This window comes from Sitodiplosis mosellana, unplaced genomic scaffold (assembly GCF_009176505.1).
Source record: "Sitodiplosis mosellana isolate CC-2019 unplaced genomic scaffold, AAFC_SMos_1.0 Smas_scaffold_6226, whole genome shotgun sequence".
Lineage (NCBI taxonomy): Eukaryota > Metazoa > Arthropoda > Insecta > Diptera > Cecidomyiidae > Sitodiplosis > Sitodiplosis mosellana.
In genome coordinates, this window is record NW_022601467.1 from 1,851,489 (window position 1) to 1,872,054 (window position 20,566).

The window sequence follows — 20,566 nt, forward strand, 5'->3', positions numbered from 1 at the left end:
GTGTAAGCAAGAGACGAAGAGAAGAAGAAGAAAAAAAGCCAAGCACATCGAATCGGGGTGTAATGGCAAAAAAGCGGTGCTCCTCTTCCTGTACGCTTTGATCAAATCGAGCACTAACATCATCACTGCCAACACCAGAACCGGATCCAAAGAGAGAGCAAAAAGTGAATCGAATAGGAATAGGAATCAAGAATGAGCAGGGAAAAAAACTTTGAAGTAAAACGTAAATAAAAAGGACGAGAGAAAGAGAGAAAGAGAGAGAGAGAGATTGAGTTGAGTCAAACACGGTGTTGTGAACATTGAGCAGCATACATTTCGCACGACAAAAGACAACACGTGCCAAATATTTCTTTGTATTGTTTGATTTTTGTTTTTCAACGATTTCAACATTTTCAGTGATCGAAGTGGCCCTTTTTCCCTGCACTCTTTCTCTCTCTCTCTTTTTCTGTTGTGTTACGTTGTAGCTTTTTATTTCGATTTCGCTTTACGAACGGCGTTGCTTTTTCCATTTTATACCGCACCGATATTCCTGTCGAATGCTTGTTATTGCTGATGTTTCGGTTTTTTTTGTGTGTGTGTGTGTGTGTGTGTGTGTGTGTGTGTGTATGTACTTTTGATATTCTTATAATGTGTTGTTGTTTGGTTATGCCATCGCTTGTCGCATCCAAACTGTTGGCACACTCGTTCTCGTTCGTTCGTTCATTGTTCGTCACACTGTTTTATTGTACGTGCATTATTTTATACGGTGTTGTGGTGATTTGGTTTTGCTATCTTGCCATCGTCCGGGATTCATTCGGTGTATGTGTGTGTGAGAGAGAGCGAGTGTGCATGGCATTTGGTAAAAGACAATAATTTAGCGGAAAATATTACAACTGTCGATTGGAATCGATTAAGGGGAAAATTATTTTGTTGATTTGTGACATTTTATTGCAGCGAATTTGTCAACACAGAAATAATACCACAAAAAAAACTTTTTTATTCGAGTTTTCAATTTTAAATGGAAATTTTGTTATGTTTTTTTTTCTGCATTTTTATCGTTCTCTCCCTTTTTTGTGTATACATTTTGGCCTGGCATGTGAAGCGAAAAGGGAAATTGAGCGAACAGAGCGTGGATTTTGTATTGGAGTGGGTGAGAGCAAGAGAGTAAAAAAAGCCACATTGTTCAAAAAGAATAAATTGCCTTCTGTTTTTAGCACTTGAAAATTTATGTATTCCACTGAACATCGAGAGAAATGGATGGATATTTTCCGTGGAATTTTCCCATTTAATTCACTGTAATAATAATATTAATGGAAACTATTTTCTTAATAGTTATGTAAAACTTTTGGGGCTCCAGTATTTCGAAACGTAGCCCAAATTCGGATGCATTCAGCATGACATTTGTGGCCAACGATTTACTTTTAGTGCACATATGCCTATCGGAGGCTTGCGCTTGATATGCACAAATATGCTTTGATCAATTTGGAATATGTACCGCAAGCAGATACCGAAATTGGAATTTTCACATCAAAATTTCAATTGAAACTCAATCGAAAGATTACAGCTTTGAATTTGTAATGCATTCCAAATGCTAGGGCTTATTACGAAATATTTTGCCTATCAATAGACCATATTATTTGTCCAGAATGTACACAAAAGCATAGCTCAAATGAACTGCTGAGAATATTCGTTGGACATTGTTACGTTCGTACGAAATACGGTTCTTGAAAATGTTGGTACGCAAAAGCGGTACATCAAAATAATTTTTTTCGGGGCTTTTAAGCCGTGATTACAACAACACATGTACCGCTTTTATCGTACTAACATTTTCAAGTACCACATTTATGGTACACATACACACAAACAATTTCCAACGAGTTTATATCCCCAGCAGTTCAAATGCACTTGCCAATTTGATTGGTGCAACTTCTGAAACTATTATTAAATACGTTTGGCATTCTTTCGATGACAGCTTTTCGTGGAAATGCATGCAGGCAAACACAAGCATTTGTACACAGAAGAATTTTCACTTTTGCAGAATAACTAGTTTGTGTTGAAAAATGCGTATTGCATCACAATTTTCAATTGAGTTCAACAATATTGGATCTGGATGGTTGATGAAAACAATGGTAGAGAGTTAGTATGCATTTTCAATCTTATGCTTTTTGAGTCGATGGATTTTTCGTTGGGCTAATCTTTTGATACGTATTTCCATTTATGGATGCAGATACATCAAATGAAGCGATTCGTATAATCTTTGATTTTCTGTTTGCATTGATTGCGAAGCGCTTTACTGAGTATTGAGTTGATGGCAAAGAGTAAACATTTACATAACAATAGAATCCCCTTATTCGACTTTGATATTTTTTTCTCCTTCTCTCCTCTGTTTCGCTGCATTGTTCAAAATTGACATACACCCATATGTCGCAGAGCTGCTCAAAAAAAAAGATATTGAATAACTTCTAAGATGAATTTCCAATTAATATACTTTACTTTTAATATGTCCACGTGTATCAATTTAGTATGGTTCGGTGAAAGAGTGACTTTCATGCCCTGCACAAAATCGGGAAAGAGCACACTGAATATGAAAATGAAAGACACATGTAACGTAATTTTGCAAAAGGCAATCGTCATGATCGTAGTCATCTTTAATGTGGTTGTGTTATTGCTGTAGCAAAACCATTGCAACAAATACAGGCCAAATCAATGCCATACGAAACTGTGAGCATCATCACAAAACATTTAGATACATTATGAATGTGAGTGTGAGTGTGAGTGTGAGTGAGTATGTGCAGTTTTAAGATACTGAAAAGCTGTTAAAGGCTTCGAATTGATTACAAACAAATGTTCTTCGAAAACTTTATGTCTATGCCGGCTATTTGATGGAATTCATACATTCAGCGGTACATTTCCAGTGGAAATTTTCCACCACTCCATCTCTATCTCTCTCTTTCTCTCTCGCCTGTTTGCTTGAACTCACTCACTTACAGAGAAAGCAATCGTGCAATTTAACCGCATTATATTTGCGTATCGTATCCATACTATACAACTACCGTTTAAACACCATGTATTTGAAGCTAAGAGAGAGAGAGAGAGAGAGAGAGAGAGAGAGAGAGAGAAACACAGAGTGAGTAACTAAGTATTGATACGAAAACTCGGAAAATCGTAAACCTTTTTCTTTCTGTTTAGATTGGCCGAAAATTCCGTAGCTATAGTCTTTGTTTCTTGCTGTGCTTCTGTCTCGCTGCTCACTCGAATTTTTGGTGTGTGTGCTTTGGTGTTTTTGTGTCAGTCTCTATGTAAGTTCTCAGTCGAATAGTTTGCATGAAAGTTTGATGGGTGCTATTCGCCATTCAAACATAAATACGTAGGTAATCACACATATACACAGCGAAAGTGAGAGCAATAGTGAAAGAGAGAAGACGATAGATACATACATAAATGCCGTATGGATGCGCTGGCTAAATTCAGCAAAAGTAAAAATTTGTGTAACATTCTGGGCAAAGAAATTAAATTGTGGAGGCTTGTGGGAAAACTAACCGCCACAAAACACGGAGATGGAGACGAGAGGCTGTGTGTACAACGAGAAGAACATCGAAGAACGCCAAAAGAGACCGAATACCAAGAGAGAAGAAAAAGAATTGCGAACAATATACTGTGAGCAGATAAGAAAATAGTTCACACTTGATACTTGCACATAATAATGGCTGTGGGCTTTTCTATTCACTGCTGTTTAGTTACTTTCTATAATTGTAAGTTTGATGTTATGCTTTGAGCAAAATTGCGGTGAGATCGATTTAAACACAAAACGTCGTTTTATCGACCATAAATACTATACACACATAGCCACAAACTCGACACTCGCTATCGGCCTTTGTGTTACGATGGATCTCTAGTGCAATCACAATGGAATGGAATAAACGAAAGAATAGCATTGCCTTACATTATAGATCCATAGACACAAGCACCAAACCCAAATACCCGAAATAATACAATATGAGTGTTTCTCTATCCGGCTCAGTGCCGAGAGAGAGAGAGAGAGAGAGAGAGAGAGAGAGAGAGAAAGAGAGAGAGAGAGAGAGAGAGAGAGAGAGAGAGAGAGAGAGAGAGAGAGAGAGAGAGAGAGAAAGAGAAAGAGAGAGAGAGAGAAAGAGTGGGAGTGAGAAGTGAAAAGAATGAAAAAATGTACCGAACCATCGCCAACATCCATTGAAAACGAAGAAGGATTCAATGTTCAATGGCAAAAGAATATTTGGGCGTTCAAACGGACTTTGAGTGTCGTTAACTTTGTTCCTGAAGAATGTGCCGAGTAGAGAAAAAAAAATCGGAATTCAATCGAATTTCGGGGCATTTGTCCGATTTCAAAGAGTTTTCAACGTCAGCAACCACCGAAAATTAATCGATCTGTAAAATAAAATTAGTTTTGAACGTGTTGGTAAGTGAAGGAGGACGACGACGAGAGAAGAAAAAAAACGATGTTTGCGTGTTTCCTCTCATCGATTCGCGTTCGTTCACATCTTTTATCGTTTTTTTCTTCTTCGTTCAGTCCAACATTGAATCTTCTTTGATTTTCGTTTTATTTTGTCAGCGCCGAAGTCATCTCCTCCTTTGGCGACGTGTGTTTATACGAACGGGATTTCGCACGGGATTGTTTAAATACACCACTCGTATTCATATGTGTGTGCGTTAGAACCGTTGGAATCTTTGGTTACATTTATTTTTCGGATTTTCTTCAAGCAAAAATGTCTCAGGCACAGGCCAACCCGTTTGAAAAAATATTTTAAATATTTGCAGCGCATGGAAAAGGGAACGATTACAAGACATTCTTCTGCCTCTCTCTCTCTCTCTCTCTCTCTCTCTATGTGTGTGTGGCAGAGATATCAGAATACACACACATTTTCTTACTGACCATTTTTGCTTGAAACCCATCGAAAATAGAAACATTTCTATCTGGCAAGCATTCTAAACGAAATAGAAATTCGAATCGGATGCCAAACATTCTTGGAATTTTATCTCTTCGTCAAAAGTTTGAGCACAGCAATACAAAAGTCTCAACTTCTTCGCTCTCTAGTTTTTGTTTTTATTTTTATTTTATTTTTTGTTTTTCACAGCATCAATACTATTATTGTACTGCTGATGTTAGTGTTCGGTGAGTTACAGTGATACGACGGGGAGTGCTTTTGTGTGTTCGTATTTTTTCAATGTTTTTATTTAGTGATTATCGTTTAAGTGTTAATATTGATTGCATGCATCACATATTCTTTTGTTCAAGTAACTGAATTGTTCAATTGTGCGAACCAAATGTCAAGGATTTTGTCTAAATTTTCGTTTACACCGTTGTAACTGTTAAACTCAAATGTCTTTGATTCCTTCATTAGTATCGTTTTTACTTTATTTTTTCAAACCAACTTTATCGGACCATAATCGAGAATTCCTCAACAGGGTGAGAAATGAATTTATCGCATATTAAGTTGATCGGAAGACACTTTTCACATTCACAATCACATAATTTTTTTCTTCTGTTTTCCACGATTGGCAAACCCTTTTCGCTTGCCTTTTTCATTGTCCATGAAATGACTTTATTATTTGATAACGTATTCCGATCCGATCAGCGCAATCCTTATTTACGAGAACGTTTCGCTCGTTGCTTACTCTTTTTCGTATAAATTAAACGGAAATAATTGATAATTACCTGGCTTGTTACTCGAGCTCAATTGCTGCTGTTGTTGACATTGTTGCGACTGTTGTTGTTGGGCATGAATTTGATGCTGTGGAGTGGTTTGAGCATGTGTTGGGTGAATAGCCAACAATTTAGCTTCTGTGAATGGCAGAATAGAAAAAAATCTTTAAGTCAGCTAAAGGCTCAGATGCTCGGCTTGATTTTGAATCGCATCAAACTTAAACGCAGCATTAACGCTGTGATTGAACAAACAGGCTGCCACCAAATTCCAAGAGCGTACACGTTTTTCATGAAAATTCACTTTAACACATGGCCAAAATTAGTCGTTCCAGGCAAAAGGATATGCATTAATAAAAATCAATTGATTAACACATTCATTTCACCAGAGAAAAACAACTGATCTAGTTTAGTCCAATATGAATGACCATTTTTGTTTGTGGATTTCCTCTGGTCATGGTGGCAACGCCTGATTGCGATCGGTTCGGAAACGGTGTTTGCGTTTGGTTCGATTCAAAATGTGGCCGAACCACTTGATGTTTAGCTAAGATTGTGCTTTTCATCCTATTCAGCTGTTCACCTGGTGGCTTATGTGGTCCAACTGCAATTGGCGGAGCACATGCCATCGTTGGTGCTGGCATCATTAGGGTTGACATAGCCAACATCTTTCGATTGAATTCAATTTTCGCGGTTTTTGTGATTCACACACTGATTCAAGAAGGAAATGTTGCGCTGCTACCGGTGTAGCTCCCTTTTTTTTCTCTATCTCTCGATAGCCGCGTCTGCTCTTATTATTTTTCTTAGCTGATGCTATTACTTCTCACAATCTAGGCACCTGAATGAGATCTGCCCGTTCGGTACCGTAGCGTTGCAAGTGTGTCGGTTTGAGCTGAGAGTCCTTTTCGTTTTCGTTTGTCGTGTCTGTTGTTACTATTGATGAAGTATTGCTCAATAGCGCATCAAATCGTAATCGTAGAGACGGGTTGCTTCACGTTTTTATTCCTTTTGGATAAATAATGTTGACCAGTTTTGTTTTTGTTGTACAATGCTTTTCAGTACATTTTCCGTTTGAGCACACACTTTGTCAAACAAATCGGTTCGAATGTATTATTTTTCTGCACTGGGAACTGCGATTATGATGAACTTCAAAAAAGTGTTATTGATTCGTCAAAAATGTTTCAAAATTAAACTAACACACTTTGCAATGCACTTTCAAACCGATTGAATTTCGTTTCTATTTTCTCTTTCACATAAAATTTTCTCTGTTTTTCTATCAGCAAAATCACTCGAATTATTGTTATTGCACCCGAATCACTCTTTTTAAGTATTTAAAGTAACACGACTGACAAAGTCAAGGAATGGAACTTTTGCGTTTTTATCAACTAATACAGGCGAATGCACTCAGTTCAATTAAAGTTATATTTGTTTAAAGTAAAGTACCCAGTGTGTGTTATCTCTCGCTCTCGCTTTCGCTCTATTCCCTTTTTTATATTCCTTTTGCTCGATGAAACTTTTTGTTTGTGTTAACAATTGTTTGTACAATTCGATCTAATATTATCAATTCCGTTTGGGTCGATCTGGGTTTTGCATGGATATTTTGACTTCTCCTTTCGAGCGAGTTGATTTTTTTTTTGCGTTTGGTTATCGGTTCGATTTTCGGAAATCAATTAGCTCAATGCAACGTCTTTATTTACTCTGGCAAAAAGTTTTTCGTTTGCTGACAAATGTGAAATGTAATGTCCTAAAAAGTGTGTTTTATGTTTTGGTTTTACTGTCTCTCGTTTTGCACTTTCGCTTTGCACTGTCTCAACTGCGGTTTACAACATAACGGGAGAAAACGAAACAAAAGTAACGAACGGAAAATTCGATTGTACGTAGCCGATTGCAATCGGAAGAGAAAACTTTAGCGCAAAAGTGTTTATGTAGTGAATAACTTTTTGTTTTCATTAACGAAAGATCTTTTTCTTAGCGTGAGATCCGTTTTGCTAGTTTCAAAATCATAAATACTTCTGCGATGCAACGAACAACGATTATGTTTGAAAAATCCGTTAGCGCTTACTCTGCTGTCGGTTGTATTTTTTACAAGTTTGCAGGGATTTTATTTCCAGTTTTTTTTTTTTTGAATTTTTACAGAAAAAAATCCGATTCAAATTTAGCTGGTCGCCTGAATACTGTTTCTGTTCGGTGTTATTTTGAATCCCCGTGCGTTATTCTTAGTTTCTCACGGCGAGTACCAAATTCACGGAGAATTAATCGCTAGCTGCTGGAATAATTTGTTTGATGATTTCTTTTTTTGTTCGCTATCCCTTGCTTTGCCGACAAAACTAACTTTCGTTGATAATTACGCTAGTAATTTTTTTTTTCTCTCGCGTTACTTTCGAAATTTTTCTCCGTCTTCTTTGCTTCCGTCTCTTTCCGAAATGTGGAAAGTTAGGAAGAAATGGCAATAATTTCGTTCTGCTTTTCAAAATTAAAGTGTTTGTTTTGAAATTAAATGGTACAGGAACTATATGTGTACTTTTTTTTGGTTATATTCTGTTTTCTCAATGCGATGTGTTTGTATGTATATATTTATAGATACGTGAATGGATTTGGCTGAATAGCGCACACACAGAGAGATAAAAAGGTTTCGAATTTCCTCACTTGTTCAAAAACACGTACTAACCGTAAGGCGACACTGCTCTAACTGATTTTATTTTGAAACTTTTGAATTTTCTCGATTCTCGCTATGGATAGCATACTACAGTCGGTCGAGTGAGTACAGCATAGCATAGGGCAACATGGAGTACGGAGTACGGTGTGTAGCAGCAGGAGTGACAACAACAACAACAATAATAACAACAACAACAACACAATTAACAGCGGCAGCAAGAGCAGTAGTAGTAGTAGTAGCAGCAGCAGCAGCACAAGCAGTGCGAAAAGCCATATAGTACACGCAGCACGCAACAAATACATTTTCGCGCATCGTACGTAGGCATTCAGCCGGATTATACGGAATTTGTGTAATCATAACCACAAGGATCGTGTCGATATATGCATGTGTATATGTGCCGATGCGACGAGTATGAAAATGTGCGGAGAAATGTACGTACGCCGAACAACAGACAAACATTGACGCGTTCGGTGGTATTGTTGCCCATTGTCGCGCTGCTTCGAATCCGCTTGAAATATATATACACACACGTATCGGACTGGAAAACCCTGCACCCGTGTGTGCTGGGGAAAATGATTGAATAACAAAAGCGAGAGCGAGAGCGAGAGCGAGAGCGAGAGCGAGAGCGAGAACGAGAGTGCACAACAATAGTGGCGTCCAAAGCAACCATAAAGCGAACAGTCGCACTCGTTAGTCCTCCATGCATTAAGCGAATTTTCTTCGGATTCCACTCATTTCGACAACATTACCGTGTATTTCGTTTGCCACTGCTGCATATCAGCCGTGTTCGACACGGCACGGCACGGCACGGCACGGCACGGCATGGCAGCAGATTCATGCGGAATATATATGCATATATACGTAGATTGAAAAGAAAAACATGTTGAAAATGAAACCATTTTTACTTTGAAATGCTGAAATATCCTTTCGGAAACAAGAGCAGCGGCCGATGGATGGATTCACACAGCGGCCGACGGATGGACAGGGTTCGGTGAACACATTGGTTTGATTGAATATTTTGATTGCGCATGTGCCATACTTTCCATGCGGTTTCATTAAATTCCAATAACATTTTCCAACAAGACACACAGTTGGTGAACACCATCGCTGCTACTGGTTGTAGCACATAGCATTCACTGTGCCGTTGTGTGTAACAACGAGCGCATGGTATTCCTGATACAACCGATCCACGGTGTAAAAGTGGGGCGAATATTGAATTAAACGTCGAACCACGAGCTACAGAGCTACAGACGCTCAATTCAACTCATTGTAAAATCCTTGCACAGCACGCACATCACAACGACTAACGATTAATACACAAAGCATCGTGCCAAAAATTATCGCGTTCATTCGTTTCCTCAATTAAATTTACTTGAGACTTCAAAATTGAATACAAAATTGATTCTTTTGTTTCTGACTAAAACTGTTTGCAGAAAAAAAATCCACATCCAATTCCCGGTTTCCCGACAAATGCACGGTTCAAGCGCACTTTGCATCCGTGGTGCATTGAGAACAGTCAGGATATCGGCAACTGTGTAAATACTCAAATTTCGAGAGTATTTTCTGCTGTATATTTTCATTCATTATTCGAATATGAATAAGCGATTCCACAATCCACATTGATTCATCCGATTCATTGTCGTTATTGTTGACGTTTCGCGAGCATTCAAAATTTAAATATGAATTTATTAAATGAATTCGCATTTAGTTTCCACTTCCCCTACATTTGCTTTTTTGCTTTTGCCGCATTTTCTCTTTTGGGTCTCATAGCAATATTGAAATGAATCGGATGCAATAGCTTGGCTTCATTCTTTTCGAATAGCGGTTCATTTTAAATTCATTCATAAGCTAAAAGCTTTCGGTGTGTACTTTTTTCTCTCGATATCTCTTATGGATTTTATATGAGTTTATAAATGATTTTGCCACATCTGTTTAGATATTCGAACAAATAAATTTTCTGTCGTCGTAAACACAATGAAAGTTTTCATTCAAACTGAAAGTACGTTGTACATTCCCACCAATAAAATCACTTCGATGCGGTAGTCTTCTATCTTCGAAGCGATAATCGTTGAAATCTGTTCAAATAACCCGAAAATGTTATGAAAAATTCATAAGTTTGTAATTAAAAGGTTTGTCAGTGGGTTGTTCAATTTCACAAATCATGAGAAAGGTGGTTGAAGGCAACACACAACAACAACAAAAATAGAGAGAAGGTTCAAAATGATAGTCAACATGACTGCGATAGCTTTTGGTGAGGGTTTGTGTCGCTGCTTATGACGAACGCTTTGCGTGGTGAGTTACGTCGGTGGCACATTCTTCAAATAATTAAAGGTGGTGGATTTTGCGATAGCAAAGAACATTTTCACATGGAAATGGCCAGCGCTCGTCCAAAATCGACAATCTCTTCAACGAATTGAGTATTGTACAAACGAACAATATGAAAGCAGTCAGATTCAGTCACGCATTTTCGACAAATTTTTCAAAATTTTCGTTTGTCTTCTTTCAATCAGTCGCATTGTTGACTGTATTTTGTTTTCCAAACAGACGGAAATGGTAACGGAATCACTGGAATGTTTGGACATATCAAGGCAACAGCAGAAAATAAAAACGGCAAAAATGTGTTCGTATTCAGTTGCACTCACATATCGAATGTATAAACAGAACAGAACAGAACAGAACAATAAATACGAATCTGCGACTCGTACAGCAGATACACAAAGATGCACCGAATTTATTTGTTTATAAACATCGGATTGAATTCTCAAAAAAGTTTCACATAGCTAACAAAACGAGTGAGAGGAGAAAAAAACGAAAAAAAGAAACGAAATGAAAAATGGAAATCGAGAAAGAGAGAAACAGAGCAGTTTGGAGAAGAAATTTCGAATGTATGTATAAACAACAAAATGCAGTTGTTGATATGCTCTGATGCATGACTAAGACGGTGTACGTTTCAGTGGAAAAGCGACAAGTGAACATAATTCTCAAAGCACATGAAGACACACAAATGGATAACGAACGAACGAACGAATGCAATGCTGAAGACAAAGAAAACAAGCATTTTAATACAAAATAGGTTTGTCGCATGGAAATCTCAACAGCAAGCATTAAGATTAATAATAATTATTATTGTGTGCATTCATGCTAAATCAACATCATATTAAGATTATTTTATGTAAGTGACAACGCGAATTTATGTACGACAACACACAACCGAACAAAATACAAGAGATACAACGAACGATTTGCACACAATTTTTGCGTCTTTCCATCACATATTTCGTCCTTGTTACTCGGTGTGTTTGGCTCTCGTCTCGTTCGTTCGTCCGTTCACTCGCGAACTTTATCTACGCGCGCGCACAAACAATAATAATTCACAAAAGTCGCTCAGCATTTGACGATGGTAGTTTTTAAGATGAAACTTCGGACGGCAAATCTTTTCTCGCGCGAAATTACTTTGCTTTAATACGCATTTTTAATAAAAGTCCTGTTGTTGTTGTTGTTGTTGTTGTTGTTGCTGCTGTTGTTCGCCGAAGCCTCGCGATGCCACGGCTGAAGGACAGCCGTTTCAGAAAATTTCTTATTGAGGTCGTTGCTTTCGAAGTTGTTCAGTTGTTGCCAAGACAAAAATTGCGTGGAATCGTTTGAAAGCAATTATTTTGGCTTGTTTGCAATGTCATTTGCAATTGATTCCCTCCCTTAACGCTCTCTCTCTCTCTCTCTCTCTCTCTCTTTCATTTTAATCTCTTGCATTATACATCAAGTATAAATTTCATGATCGCCAAATAATTGGGTTGAAATCATTTTCGCTTTTAAACCGATTAATTGGCGATATCAATGATATGATTTGTGCACATCGATTTGATTTAAAAATGATATTTAACGCCTTTCAAATGTTTCTTATTGTTCCAATCAAATCGCGTAAAGTGTTGAAAAGCTCAAATGATGTTGAAAAGCTTCTGTTCAATTAAACTCACATTTTCTTACCCTTGTCTGATCACAAGAAGCAGCTGCTAAGTATCAACAAATGATTTAATCACGTCTACTTTCGTCGTCTCTTACAATCAACAAACTATTTGATCTTTTCGCTGTCCATCAACTAGCATGAGGATGCGAGAAGTGCCTCAAATGTTCTCTGTTTCTCTCCCGCTGAACATGATTAAAAATGAAAACAAACTGGCAACCGTATGAATTACAAAACAAATAAATAAATAGGAGAAAAGGGGAGAACCGACAGCCAAAATTGATGCGAAATGAGTGGAGAGAGAGAGAGAACATAGAAAGAGCAAACGATTGTATCATTCAGTTAGCAAAAGAAGAAACGGAACACACACCGAATTAAATGAATGCAGCAAAAAGAAAATTAAATCAAATTAATATATGTATATGCATTATTATCTGCTTGAAGTTATTTATGTCGGTTTAATGCAGTTTTTTTCTTTTGTTTATTTCGTCTGCACTGTATTGTTTGGTCGGTCTCCTTTTCCATTCCGTGTATTGTGTGTGTGTGTGTGTGTGTGTGTGTGTGTGTTGTGTATGCTAGGGATCCTTGGTTGTTGTGTGTTCGTTCGTCTTCGCCATTGGCAAACGGAATATTTTGGCTCAACTACCTCGAGTTTATTTGTACTGGTGCATTATGTTCTGATAATGAAGCAAATGAATTCTAACTTTCTCCCTCTCTCTCTTGCTCTCTTTCTCTCATACATATTGAGATTAAGAGTCCAGTTGTGAGTTACGTCAAACAGTATATTGTATGTGATAGTCTATGTGTGTCGCTTTTGGAGTGCACAACCAAATATACATATACCATACCAATAAGAAATACAAACTTAAAACTGTAAAGATGTAAGGACACGGCAATAGCAACGAGTGAATGAAATCGAGCAGGAGATAGGGAAAAACAAAACGGAATAAGAAATAAACCATAAATTATTTCTATTAATTACAGTTGAGATAGTCTTGAGAAAAGAAAACGAACGATTCAGCTCAAATAGCGCACACATAGTAGCTCTTGCAGTTGCTGCACTGGTACTGTCTGATTCTTTTCTCTCTCTCTCTCTCTCTCTCTCTCTCTCTTTCTCTCTCTCTCTCTCTCTCTCTCTCTCTCTCTCTCTCTCTCTCTCTCTCTCTCTCTCTTGTGTCGATGGTCGAAAATTTCGACTCGAAATCTGGGCCAATCTGATATAAAAGTCGGATACAAATATTCTTGATTGTAAATGCTGAATATTTCGATTCAATCTCGCTATCTCTCTTACTTTCATTTCTTGTTTATCATAATTATTTTCATTTCCGTGCATTTGACAGTTTGTTTTTGTTCTCGTTTTCCTTTTGCATCCATTTGTAAATTATTACAAAACAAGAAACCATTTGGCAAATGCTACACCAGAAACCTTTGAGCTAGCATAGCAAAATTTAATGAAATATACATTTCATTATACGCTTAGATTGTTGGAAAATGGACATAGGAAATCAATTCGTAGAAAGGCAAGAGGGAGAGAGAGAGAGAGAGAGAGAGAGAGAGAGAGAGAGAGAGAGAGTAAAAGAAAAGAGTCTGAACAAGGACTAACATCCAAAGGAATCGGAACAAAATCTGAATTAAAATTTTATTATTTTTTTCATATTTATGTTGTTTTTTTTTCGGGTAGTCCTACGTTCCTGAAAAATCAACAGAGAAAAAATTGGGAACAATTGGATGAAGAATGTCTTCCGAGGAAATGTAAAATACACACAGCACATTTAAAATGAACGGGTACTCATACTTATGACTAATGAACCATGACATGCTCGAGATCATCATTTGGCATATGAAATTTGAGGGTTTGAGTGCTTTTTAAAAGCAGATAGACCTGTACAAATCATCAGTTTTGGTTTATATCCTACCTTTTCCAAAGGCCTTTTACTTCTGCCCAATTTCGTGCTTTAATTTTTTGATTTGGTCAGTGTTTGTCACTCAACCATTTCTCAGCGATTACTTCAACGCTCAGTCCCGTAATAACAGAGAAAAAAAACAAACAAAAACAGATGTTAGTTGTTTGCTGAATAATTGATAAAAGCATAGTAAAGATGTCATATTTTCTGATTGAACAAAACAAATCCAAAATTCCATTATCGCACTGTGCACTGTGAACATGTATCACAATTGCGCATGGTTTAATTAAAGCGTATTGTTTGTCGTTTTCGCTAGTTCTGTACACAAAATGAACGAGAATGGGGATGCGGAAAGGGGGATGAGTTAAAGAACAGTCATTCATATTCTAACTCAGCCGCCTAGCTAGAAAAGCGTCTACAGAACAAAGGCAAATAAGTTGAAAAAATCTCCCGTCGAAAAGTTTTTCATTTTCGTTTTTTGCAAACATGTAAATTAATGAACACTATCCGAAACAATGCTATTTGCAAATATAAGTATGGCAAGTAACATTCGCAAATGGCTAGAAACAAAAACAGATCTTGTGCGAAATATGTAGAAAAAAAACCAGCCTGGGACCAAATGGTTCGACTTGTATGTATAAACATTTACTCAAACGATAACAAAAAGAATCAAGTGAAGCGAATTTTTGTCATGTACATACTTGGAAAATGCCAGAATGGTGATGTCCCCGAAATAATTACAGCGGCAATGAGAAAAAAAGAGAGGAGAGCGAGGGAAGCGGGAGATAAAAGCGGGAAGCGAATTAACGAATGGGAATTTATTCGGATAAAAATACATCGAATGAATGAATTATTAAAGTAAACTCAAAAATATGCCTGAGCCGCGTGTACAAACGTGGAGATATGAATGAATCTTCAATTGAAGGAATACGTTTACTATCATTTCAGCTTGCTTGGATTGTCAGTCTTGAAATTTCCACAGTCTTGCATTATCCCGCTACTTGATTGCTTTCTGTCAGAAATGAAAAGGATCTGTAACTTGCTTCATGCTTCATGCTTTCAAAGCATCGTCTTTACCTCTCTTTTTTTGTGTGGCAACATGCAGTGTCAACATTCTTACCGTGGGCTTGCTTAGCGTTAGATTTGTTTCGGAATAAAGGGACGAAGGGAAGAAGGAAGAGAGTGAGAACAGAGAATCCACGCTTGACACACACAATATGCATTCATACAAAAGGTGGAACATATTGAATCATATTTGCACGAGTAAAAAATCCACTTTTAAATCTCTTCAACTTGGCTTACTACAGTTGACATCTCCCTTTTTCTCGAAGCCGAAAGAAAATTTTATGTAGCGCAAATTATGAACGCTAAGTTTCCATCCATCAGTTTGTTTTTCCAGTTGGTGTTTATGCTGCTTATTTGCTTCCCGTTTTGGGGTTTTGTTCATCATTCACATTTCATTCACGCCAAACATAACAAATAAGCAATAAACCGCCACCGAATAGATACAATTGAAAGAGAAATGGCTGTGCTCAGTCGTTGCCTGTTTAACAATGAACCATCTCGAAGCGGTTGCGGTGATTTTAGCAATTTTTACATCGAACATCGTCATCGTGGTTTTCATATCAACATTTTTTAATACAATACCAACACCAATATCACCAGCAGCACTGGCACTCATGAGAGAAAGAGAGAGAGAGAGAGAGAGAGAGAGAGAGAGAGATGGAGAGAAATGGCTAACGCTTTGGTTTTTATATTAAGTTGCCTCATGTTTTGGCGCCAAAATTCACCTTCCAGCAACTACGTCCATAAACACCGCATTCTCAGTGGGCGACATCATTTTGCACGTGAAATTGGATCAAATCAAACATATTGGTATGGGAATCACTTTGGCCCACACAATGCTCTCAATTTTTGAAAGCAATGTGTTCATTGTGGATTTGTTGATATTTACGCTGGTTAAATACAATCCAGGAATATATGTATACGAAACAGTAACGTTGCGTCTCAATTTAACTCTCAAATTGCTCCCATTTCCATGCATTCAACACTACGAGAGGGTGCACATCCCAAATATATAAGTGTATGGCAAACGGTGATCTATCTTACAGCGTCAACATCTTTCATGTGCACCACAACAAATTCCCCTAAATCTATATCACTGAATCTTAACTCCTGCCACACACATACATACACATACACATACACAAGAAGTTATGCAAAATCAACCCGAACATGTTTTTAGCAGCAATTCTCTCTCTCTCTCACTCACTCACTCACACGCCCTTTTCCCCTCATCTTTTGCTTTAACACAATTATTCATCGTCAATTAAACTAACGGCAAAAAAGACGTGCAATGACTCCATGCACAAATACACACACACACACACACTTTCCATGTTCCTTGGCTCGACTTGTGAAGGAACTCATAAGCATAATGTTCGTTGTCATTTTGTCTGTTACATTCCATTTTTTATTTGTTCGTTTGTCTATTTTTTTCCCCCTGTTTATTGTGCATTTTAGTTTTACTTAATTAAAAAAGTACACATCAAATTGCGTGAGATGGGATTTCTGATTTCACTGGTGTAGAAAAATGAGTAAAAATGCCATCCATGAAAGAAGAAAAAACTATGTATGCGCAAATAAATTTAAATGTGTAAGTGAAAAACCAAATGATAATTTACACACAACGAAAAAGTGGCCGGATTTTATTTGCTTCGGTACGACGATATATGTTTGTGATTTTGTTCACTGCCTTTTTTTTCTTTCACATATTTTTATTTTGCTCATTCATTTCATTTCAGTTTCGGTTCGTCGTTCCCTCAGTTTCATTCGTTTTCAGTCCCACTGTGTGTGTCAGTATGGTAGATGTTTGCGCTTAAATTAATTTTTGTATTGGGTGTTTTTTTTCATCAATGTCGTTTTGCTATGCCATTGCCGCCACTGCTGCTGCTGCTACTGGCGCTAGTATGTGGCTTGTTGTTTGACTTTTTTCGCATATTGCCCGAAACATGTTTATTATATTTTCACTGGTTGACTTTGGGGTGTAATGAAAACCTAAATAGCCATTACAAATTCAGAACGGAAAACTTTTTCCGCGATTAACATAAATTTTGCGGAAAATTTTATTTCAGCTTTCATTGTTCGCATTTTAGCATGCATCAGATTACACATTCTATTCACTCGATGTGTATGTGTGTGTGTGTGTGTGAGTTCTGTTGAGATATAGAGACACATATCAACTCTCTTTCTCCCATACACACACACACACACACACACACACACACACGTCAACCAGCACCGCATGAGGTTTGCGAATATGTTGACTGCAAAGTGCTTTTCTGCGTTCGATAAAGTTGGTGCAAATCATTGGAATAATTGAATAGGTGAGTGTGGTAACACAACCATCGTGCATACACAGAAAAAAAGAGAGTCATAAACCACTATTTCTTCACCGTAAAAATTAAAATGATATATGCGATAACTATCAACTGTACCTAATTTCTTGTTAACGAAACGTCAAAAATGATGCAATTTTCCATTTAATCTGGGAAAAGTTTCCCAATAAATTTTTGATGTTGAACATCGGCAAATGAAAACTCCGTAGAATCCCAATACCGTTACGAAATCAAACTAAAACTTCATCTTAGCTAAATGACGTTTCAGATGTTTTCTCGTTGAGTTTTCAAAAATATTGAAAATCTCGGGAATATTTTAAATACAGTTTTAGTTTGGCGACAAATCTAAGATGGCGGCTGGTGAAAACGCCTGAACCACCAAATAGAAAACACTGAATATCTATCAATTATGCGTGGATATTCGGAATATTGCCCAAAACACACGAAATTAATTCTATTTTTCATAAAATAAGATAAATAAATCCCCATAGTGTTTACTCCGCGTATATTTTTAGTTTGTAACATAATTATGAAAGAAATGAATTACTGCTGAAATTACTTGAAAACAACTGAATGGGTACTAAAAACGAACTCAGTAAATGGACAATGTTCAAAAATAGATATTTGTAGCGGTTACAGGGATGTTTAGTGTGGAAATTATTTTGACAGGACTGCGTTTTCGCTACCTCCACATATCAATATATGAAATGATGAGAGTATTGAAAATCCTATCGATTTTTTTTCTTTCATTTCAGCTGAACATAGCTCGCCCTATGTAATCATAGCTTTTATATTTTATCACGCCATCTTCGAAAAACGCATTAAAAGACACAATATTAAGGCATGATTGGCTATGCCTGAAAAGAAAACATTTTTTTCGATATTTGTATCGACATGAATAATTTAAAAAAAGCGTATGAAAAAACCTTCGATAGCTCTCCTCCAGAGAAGCACGTAAATGACATAATAGGTACTTCGTTAGATATTTGAGTTTTGGTAGTGTTTGTCCATGAAAATGTCGAAAATCACTATGGAATCGGAAAACGTCATGTATATTGATGTGATCAATAATTCATTAATCAATTCTAAGAAATAATTATTTCATTCGCAGCTAAAGAAACATTGATTGTTTTTTCTTGTTTCTAGGCCACACTGTTCTGAATATAAAAAAAACACGTCTTTGGCTGAAGCCAGAGAAAAATTAAACTAAACATCAAAAGTGATATATATGGCACATTGGTCGGATGCTTGCATGTTGCAATCGTGCCAATAAAACTTGTGAAAAATTTGATTCGATTAAAACTCCCAGTTGTAGAATATCTTTTAAATACTGCGGTCAGCGAATCAAGCATAATATTTTATTCGTGACAGTAGTAAATTATTGAATGAAATTTTATGTTGAAAACTGCAGAAAAAAAGTACTGATCCAATTATAATGTATGGATGGATTTTTTTTTTCATGTGTGTGTTATCTTTTGATGCTTGTTTTTTTTTCCTCATTGGAATATGGTTGCAATGTCCCCCAAAAACAATGGGCCCGATGGACGGTCGGAACAAATGAGCTTTGATGAATTTGTGTTTTCAAATAAATGTGTCGGATTTAATTTTATAATGCGTTGTATGCGGATAAAATATCGAGAAAATTTCCATTCAATGAACGACAACAATGACGCAAACATCTACGGGATTTGACGAAAAATTACGATTTCGTTTGATTTACATGTCATAACTTCCGTTATGTCCTTGATTTCGCTGCATGGTATTGCATGCGGATCATTTTTCATTCCAGTGGAAGCTGTATCAAAAATCATGGCGACTTTTTTCGTTGTTGCTACTGTTGTTTAAATTAAATTTTGAAACGATATGGCTGGAGCACATCATGTGTATGTGCATACAGTTAATCGGGTAGTGGTAGTTGGCACTCCCGCCATCAATGCCATTGTTGATATTGTTGATTGACTATTTTGGCTTGTGTCCCATTAAATAGCAAATGATTCAAATACTTGTAGCACAACAATGGGCATCGGAATGCAGTCGATTTGTCTGTTTGTGTGACGCATTTACTTTTATAGTGTTGCTAGAATCTCTGGAGGTTGCTTCGGTAAAATATAGCAAATTTACCCGAATCGCGCGTCTATACGATTTGAATTGTGCCAGGGGAGCAGTTGTGTGCTTCACATGCTTCTCTTCTTTGGGAATATCAAAAGGCACATTTGACATTGCCTTTCTTTTTACTGTTTAGCTTTTCAAGCAGAGCGAGAATGCCCAGCACACGACAGGCATAAGACAATGAGAAATGCCACATACACCTAAAAAAAAAAAAATGGCGTGCCTTCTATACATATATCGTGGATCGATTGGCAATACAGTAGTAATTCAAGTCATTCAAAGCCAGGTCCATTAAAACATTAACATTTTAACTGTTTGGTAATGATCGGATTTCTGTCAGCTTGAAATCGAATCCGGTGCACAGATAACAGATACACATTTGATTCATATTCCAAAGCGTCCAATAATAATAACAATATAACGTTAAATAATAATATAAACCAAATTCTATTAGTTGTACAGTACAAGACTTATTGCTGATACTATTATATTGGCGGATACAAATTTACGGCGATTATGTTGGATTTTTGTTGGATTCGTGCGCGCATCATACTCGTGCAAATGGAAATATAGTCAAAGTGGAAGAGCAACAAAAAACTTTCGACGGATGAACACATAGAAATAAAGGAAAATTCCACATAGAGAGACGATCACCAACAAAGCGACAGTCACAAAAAAGACCAACGCCAGATAATTGTTAAACAAAACAAAAGGAATGAAAAAGAGAGGAGTAACTCGAACGCAATGCCGTGATTTTTTGGCGAGCTGTTCGGCTAGTGGTGCAATTGTTGTTGGGCCTCAACGTAGTCAGATAGGGTTTTATATGGTATAGTGATGTCATCATGTCGTCCAATCGAATTCATTTTGAGCGCTGCATTTCAATAC

At 37.0% G+C, this 20,566-nt stretch overlaps 1 protein-coding gene across 6 annotated transcripts in view; it reads right to left on the minus strand.

Annotated features, from left to right (window-relative positions):
- LOC129579096 (nucleolysin TIAR) overlaps positions 1-20,566 on the minus strand; it is a 456,813-nt gene that overhangs the window by 315,010 nt on the left and 121,237 nt on the right. For 2 of the 6 annotated variants that reach the window (XM_055468751.1, XM_055468753.1), the window contains exons 1-2: positions 6,237-8,344; positions 5,672-5,797 (exon numbers count right to left, since the gene is read on the minus strand). The exons of 3 other annotated variants lie outside the window; for them this stretch is intronic. In XM_055468751.1, coding sequence (XP_055324726.1) covers positions 5,672-5,797; positions 6,237-6,321 — 211 coding nt within the window. In that variant the 5' untranslated portion in view covers positions 6,322-8,344. Of the gene's footprint in view, positions 1-5,671; positions 5,798-6,236; positions 8,345-20,566 lie in introns of those variants that run through there. One more of the 6 variants, XM_055468752.1, reaches the window with a different exon arrangement.